Genomic DNA, 20,016 nt, shown 5'->3' on the forward strand with positions numbered 1-20,016 from the left:
GATGATCTCAGTCCCACTCTGCAGCTACTTCCGGGGCAGCTGATGACCTCATTCCCACTCTGCAGCCACTTCCGGGGCAGCTGATGACCTCGTTCCCACTCTGCAGCCACTTCCGGGGCAGCTGATGACCTCGTTCCCACTCTGCAGCCACTTCCGGGGCAGCTGATGACCTCATTCCCACTCTGCAGCCACTTCCGGGTCAGCTGATGACCTAATTCCAACTCTGCAGCCACTTCCGGGGCAGCTGATGACCTCATGCCCACTCTGCAGCCACTTCCGGGCAGCTGATGACCTCATTCCCACTCTGCAGCGCTTCCGGGGCAGCTGATGACCTCATTCCCACTCTGCAGTCACTTCCGGGGCAGCTGATGACCTCCATTTTCACTCTGCAGCCACTGCGGGGGCAGCTGATGACCTCATTCCCACTCTGCAGCCACTTCTGGGGCAGCTGATGACCTCATTCCCACTCTGCAGCCACTTCTGGGGCAGCTGATGACCTCATTCCCACTCTGCAGCCACTTCCGGGGCAGCTGAGTTGCTAACAGTTACTTATATCGCGCAGAATATTCCCTTGTGCTTTACAATTGGAAACAGTGATAGAACAAACTGGGTAATAACAGACAGACCTAGAGGTAGGAGCGCCCTGCTCGCAAGCTTACACTCCATAGGGAGATAGGCATTGATGCACAAGTATAGGTGTTATCTATTGAAAAATGACCTCATTCCCACCGAAACTATGGCATTGGCCAGGCCAGTCTTCTGTCCTGCCACATCAAATGCATTTCAAGCCAGAATAGCACATACCCCCAGTCACTGTCTCTCACCAGTATAAGGCCGCCCTGTTAGCAGTATATATGTATACTACAAACCAACGATTTTGTTTTTCCTTTATTTTTATTTTTTTAATTATTCAAAGGAAAAACACATCTGAGCTAATAATATGATGATTATTATTATTATTATTATTATTATTACTATCCTTTATTTACATGGTGCCACAAGGGTTCTGCAGTGCCCAATTACAGAGTACATATGCACATAATCAAAACAGGAAAACAGTGACTCACAGTTGAAGACAATATAGGATAAGTACAGGGTAAATAACCATAACTACATCAGTAGACGACACTGAGATAAAAGTATCAAGGTGGCTGAAAACTGCAGGATTTGGGCAGTTGAGGATTATTAAAGTAGGAAAAGGATAAACACATGAGGGAAGAGGGCCCTGCTCGTGAGAGCTTACATTCTAAAGGGGAGGGGCAGACAGACAGGGGTGACACAGATGGGGTAGACCGAGCGTGGGACAGAGGGTTAGTATAAGATTTGGCTGGGTTTGGTAAAGAAGTGGGTCTTAAATTCTGTAGAGAGGTGGAGAATTCCAGAGTAAGGGAGCAGCACGTGAAAAATCTTGGAGGTAGGAGTGGGAGGAAGTAATCCGTAGGCAGGAGAGTTGGCGTGCATTAGCAGAGCGAAGAGGACGGGTGGGAGTGTAAAGGGAGATAAAGTCAGAGATGTAATTGGGAGAGGAGTGGGTGAGGGCTTTGTAAGTGAGTGTGAGAAGCTTGAATTGGATTCTGAAAGGGAAGGGGAGCCAGTGAAGGGCTTGTAGGATAGGGGAGGTGGGTTTGGTGAGGAAGATAAGCCGGGCAGCAGCATTGAGGATAGATTGGAGTGGAGAGAGGTAATTGTCAGGGAGGCCAGTCAAGAGGAGATTACAGTAGTCCAGTCTGGAAATGATCAGTGAGTGAATAATGGTCTTGGTGGCATCCTGGGTGAGAGATGGTCTGAGTCTGGAAATGTTTTTGAGATAAAAATGATAGGTTTGTGAGAGGTGCTGAATGTGTGGTTTGAAGGAGAGGGAGAGGAGTCGAGGATTACACCAAGACACCGTACTTGGGGGCTAGAGGAGATAGTAGTGCCATCAATGTATAATGAGATTGTGGGAGGTGAGGTTGTGCGGGAGGGTGGGAAGATGATCAGCTCAGTCTTGGACATGTTGAATTTAAGAAAGCACTGGGGCATCCAGGAAGAGATGGCAGAGAGACAGTTGGAGATACAAGAGAGGAGAGATGGGGAAAGGTCAGGGGGGAAACATAGATTTGAGTGTCATCAGCGTAGAGGTGATATTGGAAGTTAAAAGAACTAATGAGTTCACCTAAAGAGGACGTATAGAGAGAGACAAGGAGAGGACCACTCTGATTTGAAATAAATCTGTTATGAGTAAAAATACATAGTTGTACATTAAAACATATAAATCATTCTTCTCAAATGCCCGGTGAGGTCCCTGTCACGATCAGCACTGCAGTTCCCCTATGCGCCTTAGAAGTTAGGAAGTATGATCCACTCATGCAGCCCTACATAGCAGAGCAGTAGTGCATGGGTTCTGTCCGCACCTTATGCAGGAGCATGCAGCACTGAAAGGGTGGTAGGAGGCTAACCAGAGAGGATAAGCTTTAGAAGTCGCGCCTCTGTGACACACACGCCCCCTCTTTGGTGTGCCCACGCCCCCCCTTCCTCTTTGGTATGCCCACGTCCCCCCTCTTTGGTATGCACATGACCCCCTCTTTGGTGTGCAGACCACCATGGTACCCTCAGTGTTGGGAGGTCTGCATAAATTGACGCAACATTGAAACATGAAGGTTTCATATAGTGGCTTTCTGTTTTTTGTGTGCAGGAAGGGTGTTTTGCTCATCAGTATTTTCACTTTTTCCTTCTTATATGTATTAAATCTGAAAATCAATCATCTTGTACTCAGGTGAACTGTAATCTGTTGCTGCAGTATGCTCGCATCTTTTGGTCCCTTTCTATGTCATTCCTGCTCATGAACCTGTATCTGTGACATGACAGGCGTTAGCAGCCTAGCTTAGAATGAACTGCAAATCCACCTATGTTTAGGCCGAGCTGCGGTGCATATGCAGCATCGTGTTCTCCTATATTTGCATACAGACACTGGAAGACGTATTTTTTTATTTTGCAATTTAGCTTCGAGCACCCAAACACCCCGCACCCCCCCTGAATCTGTCCGCACATCTGTAATATGGCTTTGCTAAGGTGCAAACTTGCACTCTCCGACCGGATGCCCTTCTGTCTCTGAGACCCCAACCGTGTGACTGAGATGCCACTTACAGGATCGGACATCTTTACAGGCACATATGTTACGCTGAGAATTCTGCACATGCAGCAGTCGTCAGCATATGTTTTATGTAAACACTTCCCATAGGTGTTACGTCTGCGATTACTATTGTTACACTGCTGGAGCAGACTTTAGTGCGATCAGCACAGATGGCAGTTTAGATTACCATAACCTATCGCTTCCATCAGTAGTAAATGACTAAAAAAGATGTTGCACTCAAGACATCCCTAATTACAATCTCTTGGCTGTCTCTAATTGCCATCCCTCTCTGTCCATCCCGACACAGATTGCTAGTTTCCTGAAAGGGAGAATTGAGATTAGATGTTAAAATTGATCTGTTGTAAAAGAACAAATTCCTCACACAGTTTAGGGAAATCTGAAAAAGCTCAAATTCCGCTAATACAGCACGACCTTATATAACAGTCTTTATGTTTTCCAACATTCGCTATGTCAGAAAGTGTATAATAGATTTACAGTATTAGCGCCAGGTAAATCGAATGGAATTGCCCATGAAAAAAGTCCTAGTTTTGATTCACCGGTAATGGGCCACAACTGCATTGCAAACGCCATACTTTAGCCGGCTACACATCAGAGCGATGTGTAACTGGCCAATCCGGCGGGTGACGGAACCCTGCATCGGCAAGTGCATACACACTTTCACAATGCAGGGGAAAACAGAGTGATGTCTTCTGGTCGACCGTGCTGGCGAGAGAGGGGGGGGGGGGTACAAATTACCCGGGCCCAGGTCTGATGGAGGGGCCCAGTGAGGGTCCAGTAGGGGCCAAGGCCCCCTTACCGGGCAGCAGCAGCTGCGCTATGCTCCTCAGCCCAGCACACGCCGCTGTGTACTGGGCTGCAGTGTGGCCCTGGAGGTGCTTAAAATACTATTTTTTTTTCAGTATTTTTTTTCTAAGGGTACATGACCACACCTCCTGTGATTAGGCCACGCCCCTTGAAAAGTACCTGGGCCCAGCCCGGCTCCCGACTGCCCTGCTGGTCGACCCTGCAGCACGGCATTTCTAACGACCCGCAAGAGCGCGCAATCACAGGTACACACTGAACGTTCCGGCCGGTGTGTTTTCCGATTTGGCCGGGAACGACCTATCGGTCCGAGATCGTTTTAGTGTCTACCCGGCGATATGGAGTCTATACTGCGATGACACCATTTTCATATTTACTTGTAGAACACAGTAAACTCGTGAGGCTATTTCAAGATGTATTGGAAGGCCACAGAAATGTGTCTGCTCATGAGAAAAGCCAGTCCCTTTGAAGGGGTATAAGATCTTTGTGGATTACTGGAAATAATTATGTTGCATTAACATAAAGGCTAGAATACCCCGTATAGAGGGGAATGGAATAAGACGGATGCTTTGAAGGTCTCTGCAAGAGGCAAAGTGTGGCAGTGTGTGTAGCCCCGGCAGTGATGTAGAGCAGTCAGCCTGATAAATACATCTTTTTCCCTGGAACGGCAGGGCAGAATGTATACTCTGAAAGGGAAACTTGGAAAGCTGAAATCCCTTGTCACCGACGCTTTTTTTTGGATACAGACGTGTTTTCTTGCTTCGGATTCTCTCTTAGGTATTACCTGCCGAGTCAATTTAATCCTTTGATAGAAAGCAGCCTGAAGGAACATTACGGACGGCATCTCTGTTTTGCTGTAAAATACAATTTTTTTTTTTTCTTCCCTTAAGTATGTTTTTGGAAAGTCTCCATATGTCTGGTCTGCTTGGAAAAATTTGCATATATACTAAACAACTGCAAAAGTTTTAACTAAGAGAATGCTTATGCGACAGTGTAGATAATTAACTTGTGTTTTTTTCCCCCTTTTTAATTAGCAGGCACAGCTGTTTGGTCAAGAAATGGAGGACAGGCTTCATCGTCACCTAATTATGAAGGCCCTCTACACTCTCTAGTAGGTGTCTTCTCGCTTACATTGATGGGAATAAAGAGCATACACAACAAACCCCGTCTTGGACATACTTTATGTGCTGTTTTTTTTTTGTGAGGGCCAATTTTAGGAATGAAGGGCATTTATCCCCTGATCCAGAGCCTCCCTGTGTCTCACTGGGTAGCAGTTGATTTACCGATGGTCGTAATCCCAACAGCCATTGACCGACAGTCAAAATACCTACAGTCAAAATACAGACATTCATTATACCGACATGTTCAAAATGCCGACATAGTCAGAATACCGGCATGGCGAAATGCCGACATGGGTTTTTAATGAATTATTGCCACAAAACAGACTTGTTCATACTTTACCATCCCAGTGGACCAGGAGGGGGAATATACTGTGTGCCAAGCGCAGCGCGCCAGACATGAGAGGGGACGCGGTACACTTACACGGTGTCCATGACGACCTATGTCCGCATTGACACCAAAACCCCCCAGAAAATCTCAAGACGGTATTTTGAAATGTTGACATTTCAAATGTCGGTATTTTATGTCAGCATTTTGAGCATGTCGGCATAACGCATGTTGGTATTTTGCATATGTCGGTACTTTGACTGTCGGTCAATGGCTGTGGGGTATTGTGTCCGTCTGAAAATCATACTGAACCCGTCTCACTTGATCAGGATTATTGATCGATGTAAATCTATATAGTCTAAATACACAATTGAAATATATGGGGCAGATGTATTAACCTGGAGAAGGCATAAGGAAGTGATAAACCAGTGATATGTGCAAGGTGATAAACACACCAGCCAATCAGCTCCAATATGTAAATTAACAGTTGGGAGCTGATTGGCTGGTGCGTTTATCACCTTGCATTTATCACTGGTTTACCACTTCCTTATGCCTTCTCCTGGTTAATCCATCTGCCCCTTTATGTATAAGATATAGCTTTAAATGTAGTGGTTGGTGATATCATCCCTTTATACTTGTGTACTCGTGCAGTACCCAGGTGGCTCCTGGTAGAGTAGAACTGCCCCTTTCACGGCGAAGAGGGGCTGTTTAGGGGCTTAACGGCTCTCTTCGTGAATAATTGCGTCAACGTGGCCCCGCCCTCACTGCACAATGTATATATCATGTAATTGTACAGCAGGGGGCGTTTGCGGAAATCACACAGTTCACCCCACCACCTGACTTCCCCACCCTGGAATTACCCTGAGAGCAGCAGCAAAATATAAAACACTTGTTTAGTTTTGGTTTGTTACCTGACTGCCGCAGGCTTACAGTGTGTTCTGTTTCCACCTAGGTCAGATAACGACAGAGCTACACTGACTCATATTGTCTTTTTGTATATATACGGTATTAGTTTATTCTTCACAGTGATGTTTTTCTTCTTCCGCTGCAGCAAAGCCGAATCGAGGACAGATTGGAAAGATTAGACGATGCAATTCATGTATTAAGGAACCATGCAGTGGGGCCTTCCACGGCGATGCCAGGAAGCCACAGCGATATGCACGGATTAATCGGGCCATCTCACAACGGAGCGATGAGCAGTCTGGGGTCAGGATACGGAACGGGCCTTTTGTCGGCAAACAGACATTCCCTAATGGTAAGCCATTAAAGCCTTTTATGATATAAAACTCTTATTTTATGTCATTTTAGAGGATTTTCCCTTTTCTTATGATCACCTCTTCCGATGCAGCAGGAGCGTCCTCCCAGCACTTAGTATTGGCGCGTGAAGCTGGACAAATTATTTCCCTTATACAGATGGGTCCACAGTTATCTTGGCTAGTTTGCTGCGCCTAGGCACAACATGGTTTATTAACATAAACCCTTCATCTATTGTTCTCAGATGCAATACAATACAGAGAACAATACAGCAGGGGATTAAGTCCGACTGCGCAGTCTCCGTTAATCCGATTAAAGGTCAAGATAAACATGGACCCCTCTGTATGTAGTATTGAGGTGTTATTCCAGCAGTAGGGACAGGTCATACAGGTGGTGTATATCAGGCTGGGTGTCTGCGGAGTGAGGCCTATATAGCCGTGCACACTCTAGTGTTGGCATTGTTCCTGTAAAATTGCCGTCCCTTTGCTGTCCTGTCTGATATTTACAGGGACTTGGTGATGGCTTCAACCATTCACATAGTCACCCGCTAAATGGGCGTCATCTGCGGCTGTATCTGTACTAGCTGTGCTGGGAGATTTACTTATTATATATATATATATATATATATTAACAGTTTCTTATGACAGATATGTTTTATATACTCTGTACTGTCCGATTTTGTCTTGTGCTGTAAGTCACTGTTGTCTCGCTTGTTTGTTCGTGTACTCTGTAACTGGGAGCTGCGGATCCCTTGTAGCGCCAGATACCTGGGTATGAGACGCCAGGTCCCATGCAGCTCTGTTAGTGCCGGGCATCTTTTTTTATACCGAAAATGCGTCTTAAGCCCAGTACCCACTGGCCGATGTGGGAGAGATGCGTGCTGAGCGAACCGCTCAGCACACATCTCTCCCGCCGCTCAGCACAGCGCGATCTGTGCTGAGCGTGCGGGAGGAGACGGGGGGCAGGGGGGGGGCGCTCACTTCACCCAGCGGGTGAAGTGAGCGACCCGCTAGATTGGCCAATCTAGCAGCAGCGATAGCGATGTGCGGGGCTGCGCATCGCTATCGCTGTAAGGGGTACTCACGGAGCGATCAGGCTTAAATTCTAAGCAATCTAGTCAGATTGCTTAGAATATCGCTCCGTGAGTACCCCCCTTTAGTCGCAATGCAGCTAGGACACATGAGGAGACGGTGCTGATTAATTTGATAGGTAAAACTTGTATATTGTGTGTGGCTGAGTCTGTATACTGAGCACGATGGAACTTGTATCGGAAGAAAGCTGCTGCTGCTACATTGTAGCACTTTGTATACAGATTCAGAGACTCAGTTGCACATAGATATACAAGTGTCATATATCATATTACTCAGCACAGTCTCCTGGTGTTTCCTAGCCACGTAAAAAAGGAACCCGACACTGGAAATTCTCACACAAACTGGTGCGCCAAGAGGTGCTGTTTGGCACGACTGCAGCAAAGATGTATGAGGACACATCTGTAGATTAATATTCAGCATACTTTGTCATTAGGAGCTGTTGTGCCTCAGTGCCTTTGTACTGACACTTCTTCACAGTGAATGAGTGGACTGCATTCTCGGGAACATTTGTCCAGCTTGGAGTTAGGCAAGATGAATGAAATAAGAATATGTGCGTACCCTTGCTTCCCCCTTCTTGCTGACCCCCTGTTGGCTGTCACAGTGCGGACAGTGCGTCCTCTTTCCTGCATGAGGCTGGAGTTCCACAAACTCCTGGCAGCGTTACATCTCCCAATTGGAAGAGCTCAGTGCTGCTTGGAACACCTTAGCAGGAAAGAGGATCTCCCACTGTCACGGGTGTGGATCGTCAAATCGTCAGTGTCTAGGTCGACAATGTTTAGGTCGACAGTCACTAGGTCGACAGGGTTGGAAGGTCGACGGGGTTTCTAGGTCGACATGTGCTAGGTCGACAGGTCAAAAGGTCGACATGAGGTTTTTGGGGGGGGATTTGGTGTCGTTTTCTGCGTACAGTGACCGGGAAGCCGAATTAGTGCACCGTGTCCCCTAGCATGGCTCGCTTCGCTCGCCATGCTTCGGGCAATGTGCCTCGCTCCGCTACTGCTTTGCTCGGCACAGTTTACCATTCCAATCGTAGTCCACGTGGATCGTTAAGTATGAAAAAGTTCAAAAAAAGAAAAAAAATATGTGAAAAACTCATGTCGACCTTTGACCTGTCGACCTTCCAACCCTGTCGACCTAGTGACTGTCGACCTATAGTGGTCGACCTAAACATTGTCGACCTTGAGACCGGATCCCCACTGTCACACCATTACAGCCATCATGGGGCCAGCTCATTTCACCTATGGTGTTAGTCCTTATCTTCTTCTTTTGTTTTTGGGTTTGTTTTTTTACAACTACATTTAATGCATTATAAGTGTGAATGATTGGTTTGGGTACTCATATTCCAGAGTGATGGGATCTCAGCGACGTGTCCAAACACTGTATGAAATTCTGAGCAGTGTTGTATTGGTGTATGATATATTTACGCTGTTTCATGAATCAAGTAAGTTGCTGTAGAGGTCTTCTACACACAGACTAGGCAGTCACTTCCTACTTTGGTTACAATGAGGCAGCAGTCCCTAGTGCCAAGGGTTGCTAACATTGCTACAGTGGATGCTTGGGATGTGGCCTGCACTATGCCTAGAGGTTTGGAGGGACCAGTTGCCCCTTCTCTGAGACCCCAGAGCCCCCTTCCCTATGCCCACGCTCTATTCCATACAGAGCACAGGTTTCCTTGATCATCAGACAAGCATGCTCAAAGAAAGTTCATGAGTAGAGTGGGTGGCCAATTGGCGAGAACACCACTGCCGGTCTCCTACCCAGATTTTCCGGTATGGTCTGGTGACGCACAGTTCTACCCCTGCATCTAAGCTGGGTCCCTGGGAGTTCTCATCCAATCTCTCTCCAAAAATGATCGGAATTGACGAGTCTGGGATTTTTTTTTTAACATGTATATTGCTGATCATCGGAGATCAGTGATCGATTAGGCCAGTGGCGAATTGGATCGGGTATTCGCCAGATTAAATATATGAACCCATAAGGGCAATAGTATATAGGGATGCAGTTGGCATCCCAAATGTCACAATCACACACCGGTGGCAGGATCATGACGGGTGAACACACACACACACACACACACACACACACACACACACACACACACACACACACACACACACACATATATACAGACATACATACACTTTGTCATCATCATTGTAAAACCTTAGAACGAAAGAGAACAAAAATGCTTCAGCTACCTACCATCAGGGAGGAGGGGCCACCAACGTTACTACTATTTATACGAACCCCTCTCAATCTTCTGCCTGCATATGCGTGGCTCTCATATGTCCAAAAATAGCAATTTGCACTCCCCAGGAACACGTCACATGAAAGCAAGTAAAGTAACAGTTCAGAAGAAAAAAAAAAGCCTAAAATCTAAAGTTGAAAAAGGAAATGCAAGAACAAAGGGAAGTTTTCTTCCAGTGTCGGCAATTTTAAGGTTAGCCTTTGACCAGTTGATAAGTTCCACACCACACACTTTGGAGGGGAGCAAAGAAAATGGGAGGGGAGGGGAAGGGGGGGCTTTAGAGAAAAAACAAGCAGCATGAAGGATATGGTAATTTTTTCCACATTTCTGTCTTCAATACTTGAAACAGTCTATAACTCTGGAACCAGCTGCAGTGAATAAACTAGCGGTAGGAGGTGCACTCCAGAAACGAATTCCCAGCAAGTTTTCTACCTCCGATAGATTCAGGGAATACTCCAGTCTGTTACACATGGCAAAGAAAAAAAGACTATATATACTAGTAAATGATAAATCCCATATAGAATGACTCACGGGAGGTTTGATGCCATTTAAATGTGTAAGAAATGTCTGGATATAAATGTATGCACAGTATAAACAGACACCCTTTAGTTTAGTCTGCATAGTCTGCAGAAGATGTGTATGCTGGGGGGATTCTTGAACCTCCGACCACCTGATTTTGCTCTTTCTCCAGCAGGGCCGGATTAGGGCCCACATGGGCCTGGGGCTGAAAATATTCAAGGGCCTAATGTGTTGTGTGGGTGTGGCCAGAACCATGTGGGCGTGTACATCCCTTACATTATTAGCTCTTATGCCTCCCTAATATGTACAAATATAAAAAAAAGGCATAATTTTGTGATAAAAATAGAAATGCTATCTTAATCGTTATCATTTATGGCCGACCATGTGGCCAGCTGGTGGCTAGTGATTATCACGCTGCCATGATGGGCCTATTTTTTTTGTAGAGGGCCTGGAGCTGTAGGTGGGGCTTGTTGATGCGTTTCACCACCCTGTGAACCATACGGGAAGATATGTGCTCTTCTGGCAGACCTGACTGATCTCCCAGGATTCCACCATGTTTCACCTTAATCTGGGAGTCTCCGAGACAGTCTGTAAGGTTAGGCTACATTATACACCTTTGATCATACATGTCTACCTTTTTTTCAGCTCTCCTCTGGGAGAGCTAAGTGGAATATGCAGGGGGAGCATGACGCATTTCACATCCTCATGGTCCTGCCCCTTCTGTGCATCAGGCAGTGAGGGGAAAGGCCACAACAACACGTCTCACCACAAATCTCGTCCTCAGCCATGTTCTGCCCATTTCACTAGTGGGGTTTGTGGGATGCAGAAGGCCACACTGCTCTTCTAGGAATCCACGGACGTTCTGATTGAGTAGGAAAGTATACTGATTACTTCATGTTGCTGATTTTTTTTATCACAGGGGTTCTCTGCTTCAGCCCTTAAGTACCCCCAGCACCCCCCTGTACTGCGGATATCTGCCTGCGGATGCTGGTGGGATAATCACTGACTCTGCAAAGTACTGTAGATGAACTCACCTGTGCATGAGAAATCCACAAAACAGGACCTGTTGGTGGGACTTGAGGTTTGGACTTTAGAACCCCTTACCACAGCATTCCTACACAGCCTTGCAGGACATACATTGAGTCACTTATAGATATTGGTGCAAATACTTATTTCGGTATTGCTTAAATTAACTTGGTTAAATCAACTTCTCAGATTCACTGCATGCATCCGAAGACGCAGGATCGGTTCCCCATTGCAAAAGCATTGGACATCTGAGGAACCCTGAGGATACTCAGAATGTCCACCACTGCCGAGGCCGGTGATTCTGCATCCGTGGGCGCAGTCACTCGCTACGGCATGCCACAGAATTGGAGTCGACGCTCCTCACTTTTCACCAGCCAACCATTCTGCTGTTGTGCATCATTCCATCCATCACCTCTTGTAGTGTGCCACCCTCAAGTTATCTGTCCCCTCCCGTCACTCATTCTCGCTGTGCCATCCTGGGCACATTTTAAGAAATAGTAAAAACAAAAAAGGTTCTTTTTCTCTCACTAAAAGCTGTGCCAAGTGTAATGACAAGTCTCGCAGTCTGTGCATTCTGCTCTCTGCCTGCTATTGGTCCAGCAGCACATGTCCCCATCTCTCTTCATAAACAAAAGAACCAGGGAAGAGCCCATAACTTTAATTTGTTCCCCAAAAGCCGTCACCTACCAAAAGAGAAGGCAAAAAAGCTCTGTGCGTCCTGTGTCTCTGCCCAGGTCCGCACAATTGTATGAGCACCCAACTTCTTCTTCAGCAGCCCGCAGTGCTTCCTGGCACCTTCAGCTTCCCCAAGTTTCTCAGGTCACTTTTATCACAGTTTTGTTTTTAATCTTCAATAACTTTTTTGTATATTTGGCTGAACTGGGGCCACTTACCGACGATGGGGAGCAGGGGTGCAGTTGCCGCGGGATGGGAAGTACTTCCCATCCCGCGGGGTGGGAATCGGGGGGCGGGATGAAAGAGTGCTTTGGGGAGGGTGGGCTTATTGCCCACAATGAGGAATCCACATGCTGGGAGGGGACAGGTGGGCATTTACAGAGCGTAGGGGGTCGTGGTCGTATGGTCGACAGCATGGTATACTACTGGGGCAGTGCGTCTGTGCAGCACAGCTGCTTATGTATCCTGCGGCGGGAGGTTGCAGCACTGTGAGGATATACCTGGACCCTGCAGCTGGGGTGAGATAGAGGCAGCGAGGTGACAGCTGGAGCGGGACGGCGGCAGTTAGGACATTCCTGGACCCTGCGGCTGGAGCGGGATGGCAGTGGTGAGGACTTTCCTGGACCCAGTGGCTGGAGTAGGATGGCGGCGGTGATGTGGTCCCTGGAAGTCAGAGAGGATCAACTGGTTTGAGCCCAGGGTCTGAAGTCCTTGTGAGAAGTCTGCTGTCCCAGTGTGTCAAAAGTAGGCGGACATGACTACTAATCGTTCAGCTGGATGGAAAGCTCCTCCCACACCTGAACAAGTTTGATTTTTCCAACCTGTTTTGGGGCGATTTTCTGCGTGTGGGAGCAAACGGCTTTTTAGTTGGCTGGTTGGAACAATATCGTCCTCATGTATGGCCAGCTTACGTCTCTAAGCTTCAGACGTCTGTAGACAAGGTTCCTGCTTACACTTTGTAATTTTACCTCTCCTGCAAGACTACCACCTGAAGCTAATTGTAACCTGGCTTCGTAGTGAGTGGGCCTTAATGCTTCTTTTAACCAAGATTGCAATGACTTACGAGTAGAACCTATAAGAGGTGTTCTGTGATTCCTTCTCTTTAATCTTCCTAAATCCAGCACTAATTTGTCTGATGTAATTATGGGAAGTATATAATATTTATATGGTTTGGAAATTGCCTTCTTCTGGAAAAAATTACCTGTTTGTTCCTGATTATGGAGGTCTGTGCCACAGTATCAACACCTCTCAACCTTATATAACATCTCTGGGTCTTTGCTTTTTGAAATTGTTTGCTTTTTGTGGCCACTTGCCGGGAAATTTATCCACATATAATGCGCACGTTTCGTCCAAGTGAAATGATGTAATGGAATATCCTGTGCTGCAGGGACGGATCGCCATGCTTAATGAGGTCATTTGCCAAAGCCATGTGTTCAGGAAAGAAATAAGATGCTTTTCTGCATATTTGTCACATGTTGGATTTAATAAAAGTATAGAAACGCGGAAAAACCAAAAATTCAGCGTATTTAAGGCATTCCTGTTATTTAAACATTTTGTTTCATTAGTAAAATGTCCACGATCATTACTTACACAAAATAATCAATTTGGCGAGATGATTAATCTACAGTAGAACCTAAATTGAGTATTCTGCAAGCTTTAAAAAGTGCTGCATTTGCACCAAACAGCCCCTCTCGGTGCGCCATGTCCCCTGCAACTCTCGTCCTAGTCACGTCGCATTGCAACGAAGACGCATTTTTATGGGAAAAAGACACCCAGCGCTCGCAGAGTCATGCAGGACCAGACTGGGTATATGAGGACTGTTTGCAGCACTTTTGCAAATGCTAGCACTGCAAATGCAGGAGGAGGTGCTTACCACCTCCTCCCTGCATTTGCGATGCGATCGCTTCTGAGATGACAATTGCGGCCATCGGTCGCGATGGTCATCTGTGTCGGCGGGCTGAGTGATGCTAAGCTTTCTCAGCCTTACTGTCGCAGAGCGGCTTGTAAGTCCAAGGAACTGCGTCTCGCAACGCAATCCTTGTCGCTCCCGGAAAATGGGGGTGACACGCCCTAGTTTTCTCGAATGCCGGCCGACCCCAACCCTCCCTGCGAACGCCTCGCATTCCTGCGCTTAGATCGTAGGACCTGTTCTGCACATGCAGAGAAAGGCCACCGGGGTAAATGCAGTACTTACTGAATCACCCCCGTTGGCTCTTCAGTGAGTGTCTGTATCTTCATTTCTCTAACGTCCTAGTGGATGCTGGGGACTCCGAAAGGACCATGGGGAATAGCGGCTCCGCAGGAGACTGGGCACAAAGTAAAAGCTTTAGGACTAGCTGGTGTGCACTGGCTCCTCCCCCTATGACCCTCCTCCAAGCCTCAGTTAAGATTTTGTGCCCGAACGAGAAGGGTGCAATCTAGGTGGCTCTCCTGAGCTGCTTAGAGTAAAAGTTTAAATAGGTTTTTTTATTTTCAGTGAGACCTGCTGGCAACAGGCTCACTGCATCGAGGGACTAAGGGGAGAAGAAGCGAACTCACCTGCGTGCAGAGTGGATTGGGCTTCTTAGGCTACTGGACATTAGCTCCAGAGGGACGATCACAGGCCCAGCCATGGATGGGTCCCGGAGCCGCGCCGCCGGCCCCCTTACAGAGCCAGAAGAGTGAAGAGGTCCGGAAAATCGGCGGCAGAAGACGTCCTGTCTTCAATAAGGTAGCGCACAGCACCGCAGCTGTGCGCCATTGCTCTCAGCACACTTCACACTCCGGTCACTGAGGGTGCAGGGCGCTGGGGGGGGGCGCCCTGGGACGCAATGAAAATACCTTAAATGGCTAAAAATACATCACATATAGCTCCTGGGCTATATGGATGTATTTAACCCCTGCCAGTTTTCCACAAAAAAAGCGGGAGAAAGGCAGCCGAAAAAGGGGCGGAGCCTATCTCCTCAGCACACAAGCGCCATTTTTTCCTCACAGCTCCGTTGGAGGAAGGCTCCCTGACTCTCCCCTGCAGTCCTGCACTACAGAAACAGGGTAAAACAAGAGAGGGGGGGCACTAAATTGGCATATTAATATATACAGCAGCTATATTAGGGAAAAACACTTATATAAGGTTATCCCTATATATATATATAGCGCTCTGGTGTGTGCTGGCAAACTCTCCCTCTGTCTCCCCAAAGGGCTAGTGGGGTCCTGTCCTCTGTCAGAGCATTCCCTGTGTGTGTGCTGTGTGTCGGTACGCTGTGTCGACATGTATGAGGAGGAAAATGGTGTGGAGGCGGAGCAATTGCCTGTGTTAGTGATGTCACCCATAGGGAGTCGACACCTGACTGGATGGTCTTATGGAAAGAATTACGTGATAGTGTCGGCACTTTACAAAAGACTGTTGACGACATGAGACAGCCGGCAAATCAGTTAATACCTGTACAGGCGTCTCAAACACCGTCAGGGGCTATAAAACGCCCGTTACCTCAGGTCGATACAGACACTGACACGGACACTGACTCCAGTGTCGACGGTGAGGAAACAAACGTATTTTCCAGTAGGGCCACACGTTACATGATCACGGCAATGAAGGAGGTTTTGAACATTTCTGATACTACAAGTACCACAAAAAAGGGTATTATGTGGGGTGTGAAAAAACTACCCGTAGTTTTTCCTGAATCAGATGAATTAAATGAGGTGTGTGATGAAGCGTGGGTTTCCCCCGATAAAAAACTGCTAATTTCTAAAAAATTATTGGCATTATACCCTTTCCCGCCAGAGGTTAGGGCGCGTTGGGAAACACCCCCTAGCGTAGATAAGGCACTCACACGCTTATCAAAACAAGTGGCGTTACCGTCTCCTGATACGGCCGCCCTCAAGGAACCAGCTGATAGGAAGCTGGAAAATATCCTTAAAAGTATATACACACATACTGGTATTATACTGCGACCAGCAATCGCCTCAGCCTGGATGTGCAGTGCTGGGGTGGCTTGGTCGGATTCCCTGACTGAAAATATTGATACCCTGGACAGGGACAATATATTATTGACTATAGAGCATTTAAAGGATGCATTTCTATATATGCGAGATGCACAGAGGGATATTTGCACTCTGGCATCAAGAGTAAGTGCGATGTCCATTTCTGCCAGAAGAGGATTATGGACGCGACAGTGGTCAGGGGATGCGGATTCCAAACGGCATATGGAAGTATTGCCGTATAAAGGGGAGGAGTTATTTGGGGTCGGTCTATCGGACCTGGTGGCCACGGCAACGGCTGGAAAATCCACCTTTTTACCCCAAGTCACCTCGCAGCAGAAAAAGATACCGTCTTTTCAGGCTCAGTCCTTTCGTCCCCATAAGGGCAAGCGGGCAAAAGGCCACTCATATCTGCCCCGGGGCAGAGGAAGGGGAAAAAGACTGCAGAAAACAGCCTCTTCCCACGAACAGAAGCCCTCCCCCGCTTCTGCCAAGTCCTCAGCATGACGCTGGGGCCTTACAAGCGGACTCAGGCACGGTGGGGGCCCGTCTCAAGAATTTCAGCGCGCAGTGGGCTCACTCGCAAGTGGACCCCTGGATCCTGCAGGTAGTATCTCAGGGGTACAAATTGGAATTCGAGACGTCTCCCCCTCGCCGGTTCCTGAAGTCTGCTTTACCAACGTCTCCCCCCGACAGGGAGGCGGTATTGGAAGCCATTCACAAGCTGTATTCCCAGCAGGTGATAATCAAGGTACCCCTCCTACAACAGGGAAAGGGGTATTATTCCACGCTGTTTGTGGTACCGAAGCCGGACGGCTCGGTGAGACCCATTTTAAATCTGAAATCCTTGAACACTTACATAAAAAGGTTCAAGTTCAAGATGGAGTCACTCAGAGCAGTGATAGCGAACCTGGAAGAAGGGGACTATATGGTGTCTCTGGACATCAAGGATGCTTACCTCCATGTCCCAATTTGCCCTTCTCACCAAGGGTACCTCAGGTTTGTGGTACAGAACTGTCACTATCCGTTTCAGACGCTGCCGTTTGGATTGTCCACGGCACCCCGGGTCTTTACCAAGGTAATGGCCGAAATGATGATTCTTCTTCGAAGAAAAGGCGTCTTAATTATCCCTTACTTGGACGATCTCCTGATAAGGGCAAGGTCCAGAGAACAGTTAGAGGTCGGAGTAGCACTATCTCAAGTAGTACTACGACAGCACGGATGGATTCTAAATATTCCAAAATCGCAGCTGATTCCGACGACACGTCTGCTGTTCCTAGGGATGATTCTGGACACAGTACAGAAAAAGGTGTTTCTCCCGGAGGAGAAAGCCAAGGAGTTATCCGACCTAGTCAGGAACCTCCTAAGACCAGGCCAAGTGTCAGTACATCAATGCACAAGGGTCCTGGGAAAGATGGTGGCTTCTTACGAAGCGATTCCATTGGGCAGATTCCACGCTTTTCAGTGGGATCTGCTGGACAAATGGTCCGGATCGCATCTTCAAATGCATCAGCGGATAACCCTGTCTCCAAGGACAAGGGTGTCTCTCCTGTGGTGGTTACAGAGTGCTCATCTCCTAGAGGGCCGCAGATTCGGCATTCAGGATTGGGTCCTGGTGACCACGGATGCCAGCCTGAGAGGCTGGGGAGCAGTCATACAGGGAAGAAATTTCCAGGGCTTGTGGTCAAGCATGGAAACGTCACTTCACATAAATATCCTGGAACTAAGGGCCATTTACAATGCCCTAAGTCAGGCAAGACCTCTGCTTCAGGGTCAGCCGGTATTGATCCAGTCGGACAACATCACGGCAGTCGCCCACGTAAACAGACAGGGCGGCACAAGAAGCAGGAGGGCAATGATGAAAGTGGCAAGGATTCTTCGCTGGGCGGAGAATCATGTGATAGCACTGTCAGCAGTGTTCATTCCGGGAGTGGACAACTGGGAAGCAGACTTCCTCAGCAGACACGATCTTCACCCGGGGGAGTGGGGACTTCACCCAGAAGTCTTCCACATGATTGTGAACCGTTGGGAAAAACCAAAGGTGGACATGATGGCGTCCCGCCTCAACAAAAAACTGGACAGATATTGCGCCAGGTCAAGGGACCCTCAGGCAATAGCTGTGGACGCTCTGGTAACACCGTGGGTGTACCAGTCAGTGTATGTGTTCCCTCCTCTTCCTCTCATACCAGAAGTACTGAGAATCATAAGAAGGAGAGGAGTAAAGACTATACTCGTGGCTCCGGATTGGCCAAGAAGGACTTGGTACCCGGAAATTCAAGAGATGCTCACGGAAGACCCGTGGCCTCTACCTCTAAGAAAGGACCTGCTCCAGCAGGGACCATGTCTGTTCCAAGACTTACCGCGGCTGCGTTTGACGGCATGGCGGTTGAACGCCGGATCCTGAAGGAAAAAGGCATTCCGGATGAAGTCATCCCTACCCTGATCAAAGCCAGGAAGGATGTAACCATACAACATTATCACCGTATTTGGCGAAAATATGTTGCGTGGTGCGAGGCCAGGAAGGCCCCTACAGAAGAATTTCAACTGGGTCGTTTCCTGCATTTCCTGCAAACAGGACTGTCTATGGGCCTCAAATTAAGGTCCATTAAGGTTCAAATTTCGGCCCTGTCAATATTCTTCCAAAAAGAACTGGCTTCTGTTCCTGAAGTTCAGACGTTTGTCAAGGGAGTACTGCATATACAGCCTCCTTTTGTGCCTCCAGTGGCGCCTTGGGATCTCAATGTAGTTTTGGGATTCCTAAAATCACATTGGTTTGAACCACTCACCACTGTGGACTTAAAATATCTCACATGGAAAGTGGTAATGCTGTTAGCCCTGGCTTCAGCCAGGCGTGTCTCAGAATTGGCGGCTTTATCCTATAAAAGCCCTTACCTAATTTTTCATACGGACAGGGCAGAATTGAGGACTCGTCCTCAATTTCTCCCTAAGGTGGTTTCAGCATTTCACTTAAACCAGCCTATTGTGGTGCCTGCGGCTACTAGGGACTTGGAGGATTCCAAGTTGCTGGACGTAGTCAGGGCCCTGAAAATATATGTTTCCAGGACGGCTGGAGTCAGGAAATCTGATTCGCTGTTTATCCTGTATGCACCCAACAAGCTGGGTGCTCCTGCTTCTAAGCAGACGATTGCTCGTTGGATTTGTAGTACAATTCAGCTTGCACATTCTGTGGCAGGCCTGCCACAGCCAAAATCTGTAAAAGCCCATTCCACACGGAAAGTAGGCTCATCTTGGGCGGCTGCCCGAGGGGTCTCGGCTTTACAACTTTGCCGAGCAGCTACTTGGTCAGGGGCAAACACGTTTGCTAAATTCTACAAATTTGATACCCTGGCTGAGGAGGACCTGGAGTTCTCTCATTCGGTGCTGCAGAGTCATCCGCACTCTCCCGCCCGTTTGGGAGCTTTGGTATAATCCCCATGGTCCTTTCGGAGTCCCCAGCATCCACTAGGACGTTAGAGAAAATAAGAATTTACTTACCGATAATTCTATTTCTCATAGTCCGTAGTGGATGCTGGGCGCCCATCCCAAGTGCGGATTGTCTGCATTACTTGTACATAGTTATTGTTACAAAAATCGGGTTATTGTTGTTGTGAGCCATCTTTTCAGAGGCTCCTTCTGTTATCAAGCTGTTAACTGGGTTCAGATCACAAGTTGTACGGTGTGATTGGTGTGGCTGGTATGAGTCTTACCCGGGATTCAAAATCCTTCCTTATTGTGTACGCTCGTCCGGGCACAGTATCCTAACTGAGGCTTGGAGGAGGGTCATAGGGGGAGGAGCCAGTGCACACCAGCTAGTCCTAAAGCTTTTACTTTGTGCCCAGTCTCCTGCGGAGCCGCTATTCCCCATG

The 20,016-nt window shown here is 47.7% G+C and overlaps 1 protein-coding gene across 12 annotated transcripts in view; it reads left to right on the top strand.

Moving 5' to 3' along the window:
- The window catches only part of TCF4 (transcription factor 4), a 611,629-nt gene that overhangs the window by 562,386 nt on the left and 29,227 nt on the right, over positions 1–20,016 (top strand). For all 12 annotated transcript variants that reach the window (XM_063959822.1, XM_063959782.1, XM_063959837.1 and 9 more), the window contains 2 exons: positions 4,969–5,045; positions 6,432–6,635. In XM_063959822.1, the coding sequence (XP_063815892.1) occupies positions 4,969–5,045; positions 6,432–6,635 (281 nt within the window). The remainder of the gene's footprint in view (positions 1–4,968; positions 5,046–6,431; positions 6,636–20,016) is intronic.

This window comes from Pseudophryne corroboree, chromosome 1 (assembly GCF_028390025.1).
Source record: "Pseudophryne corroboree isolate aPseCor3 chromosome 1, aPseCor3.hap2, whole genome shotgun sequence".
NCBI lineage: Eukaryota > Metazoa > Chordata > Amphibia > Anura > Myobatrachidae > Pseudophryne > Pseudophryne corroboree.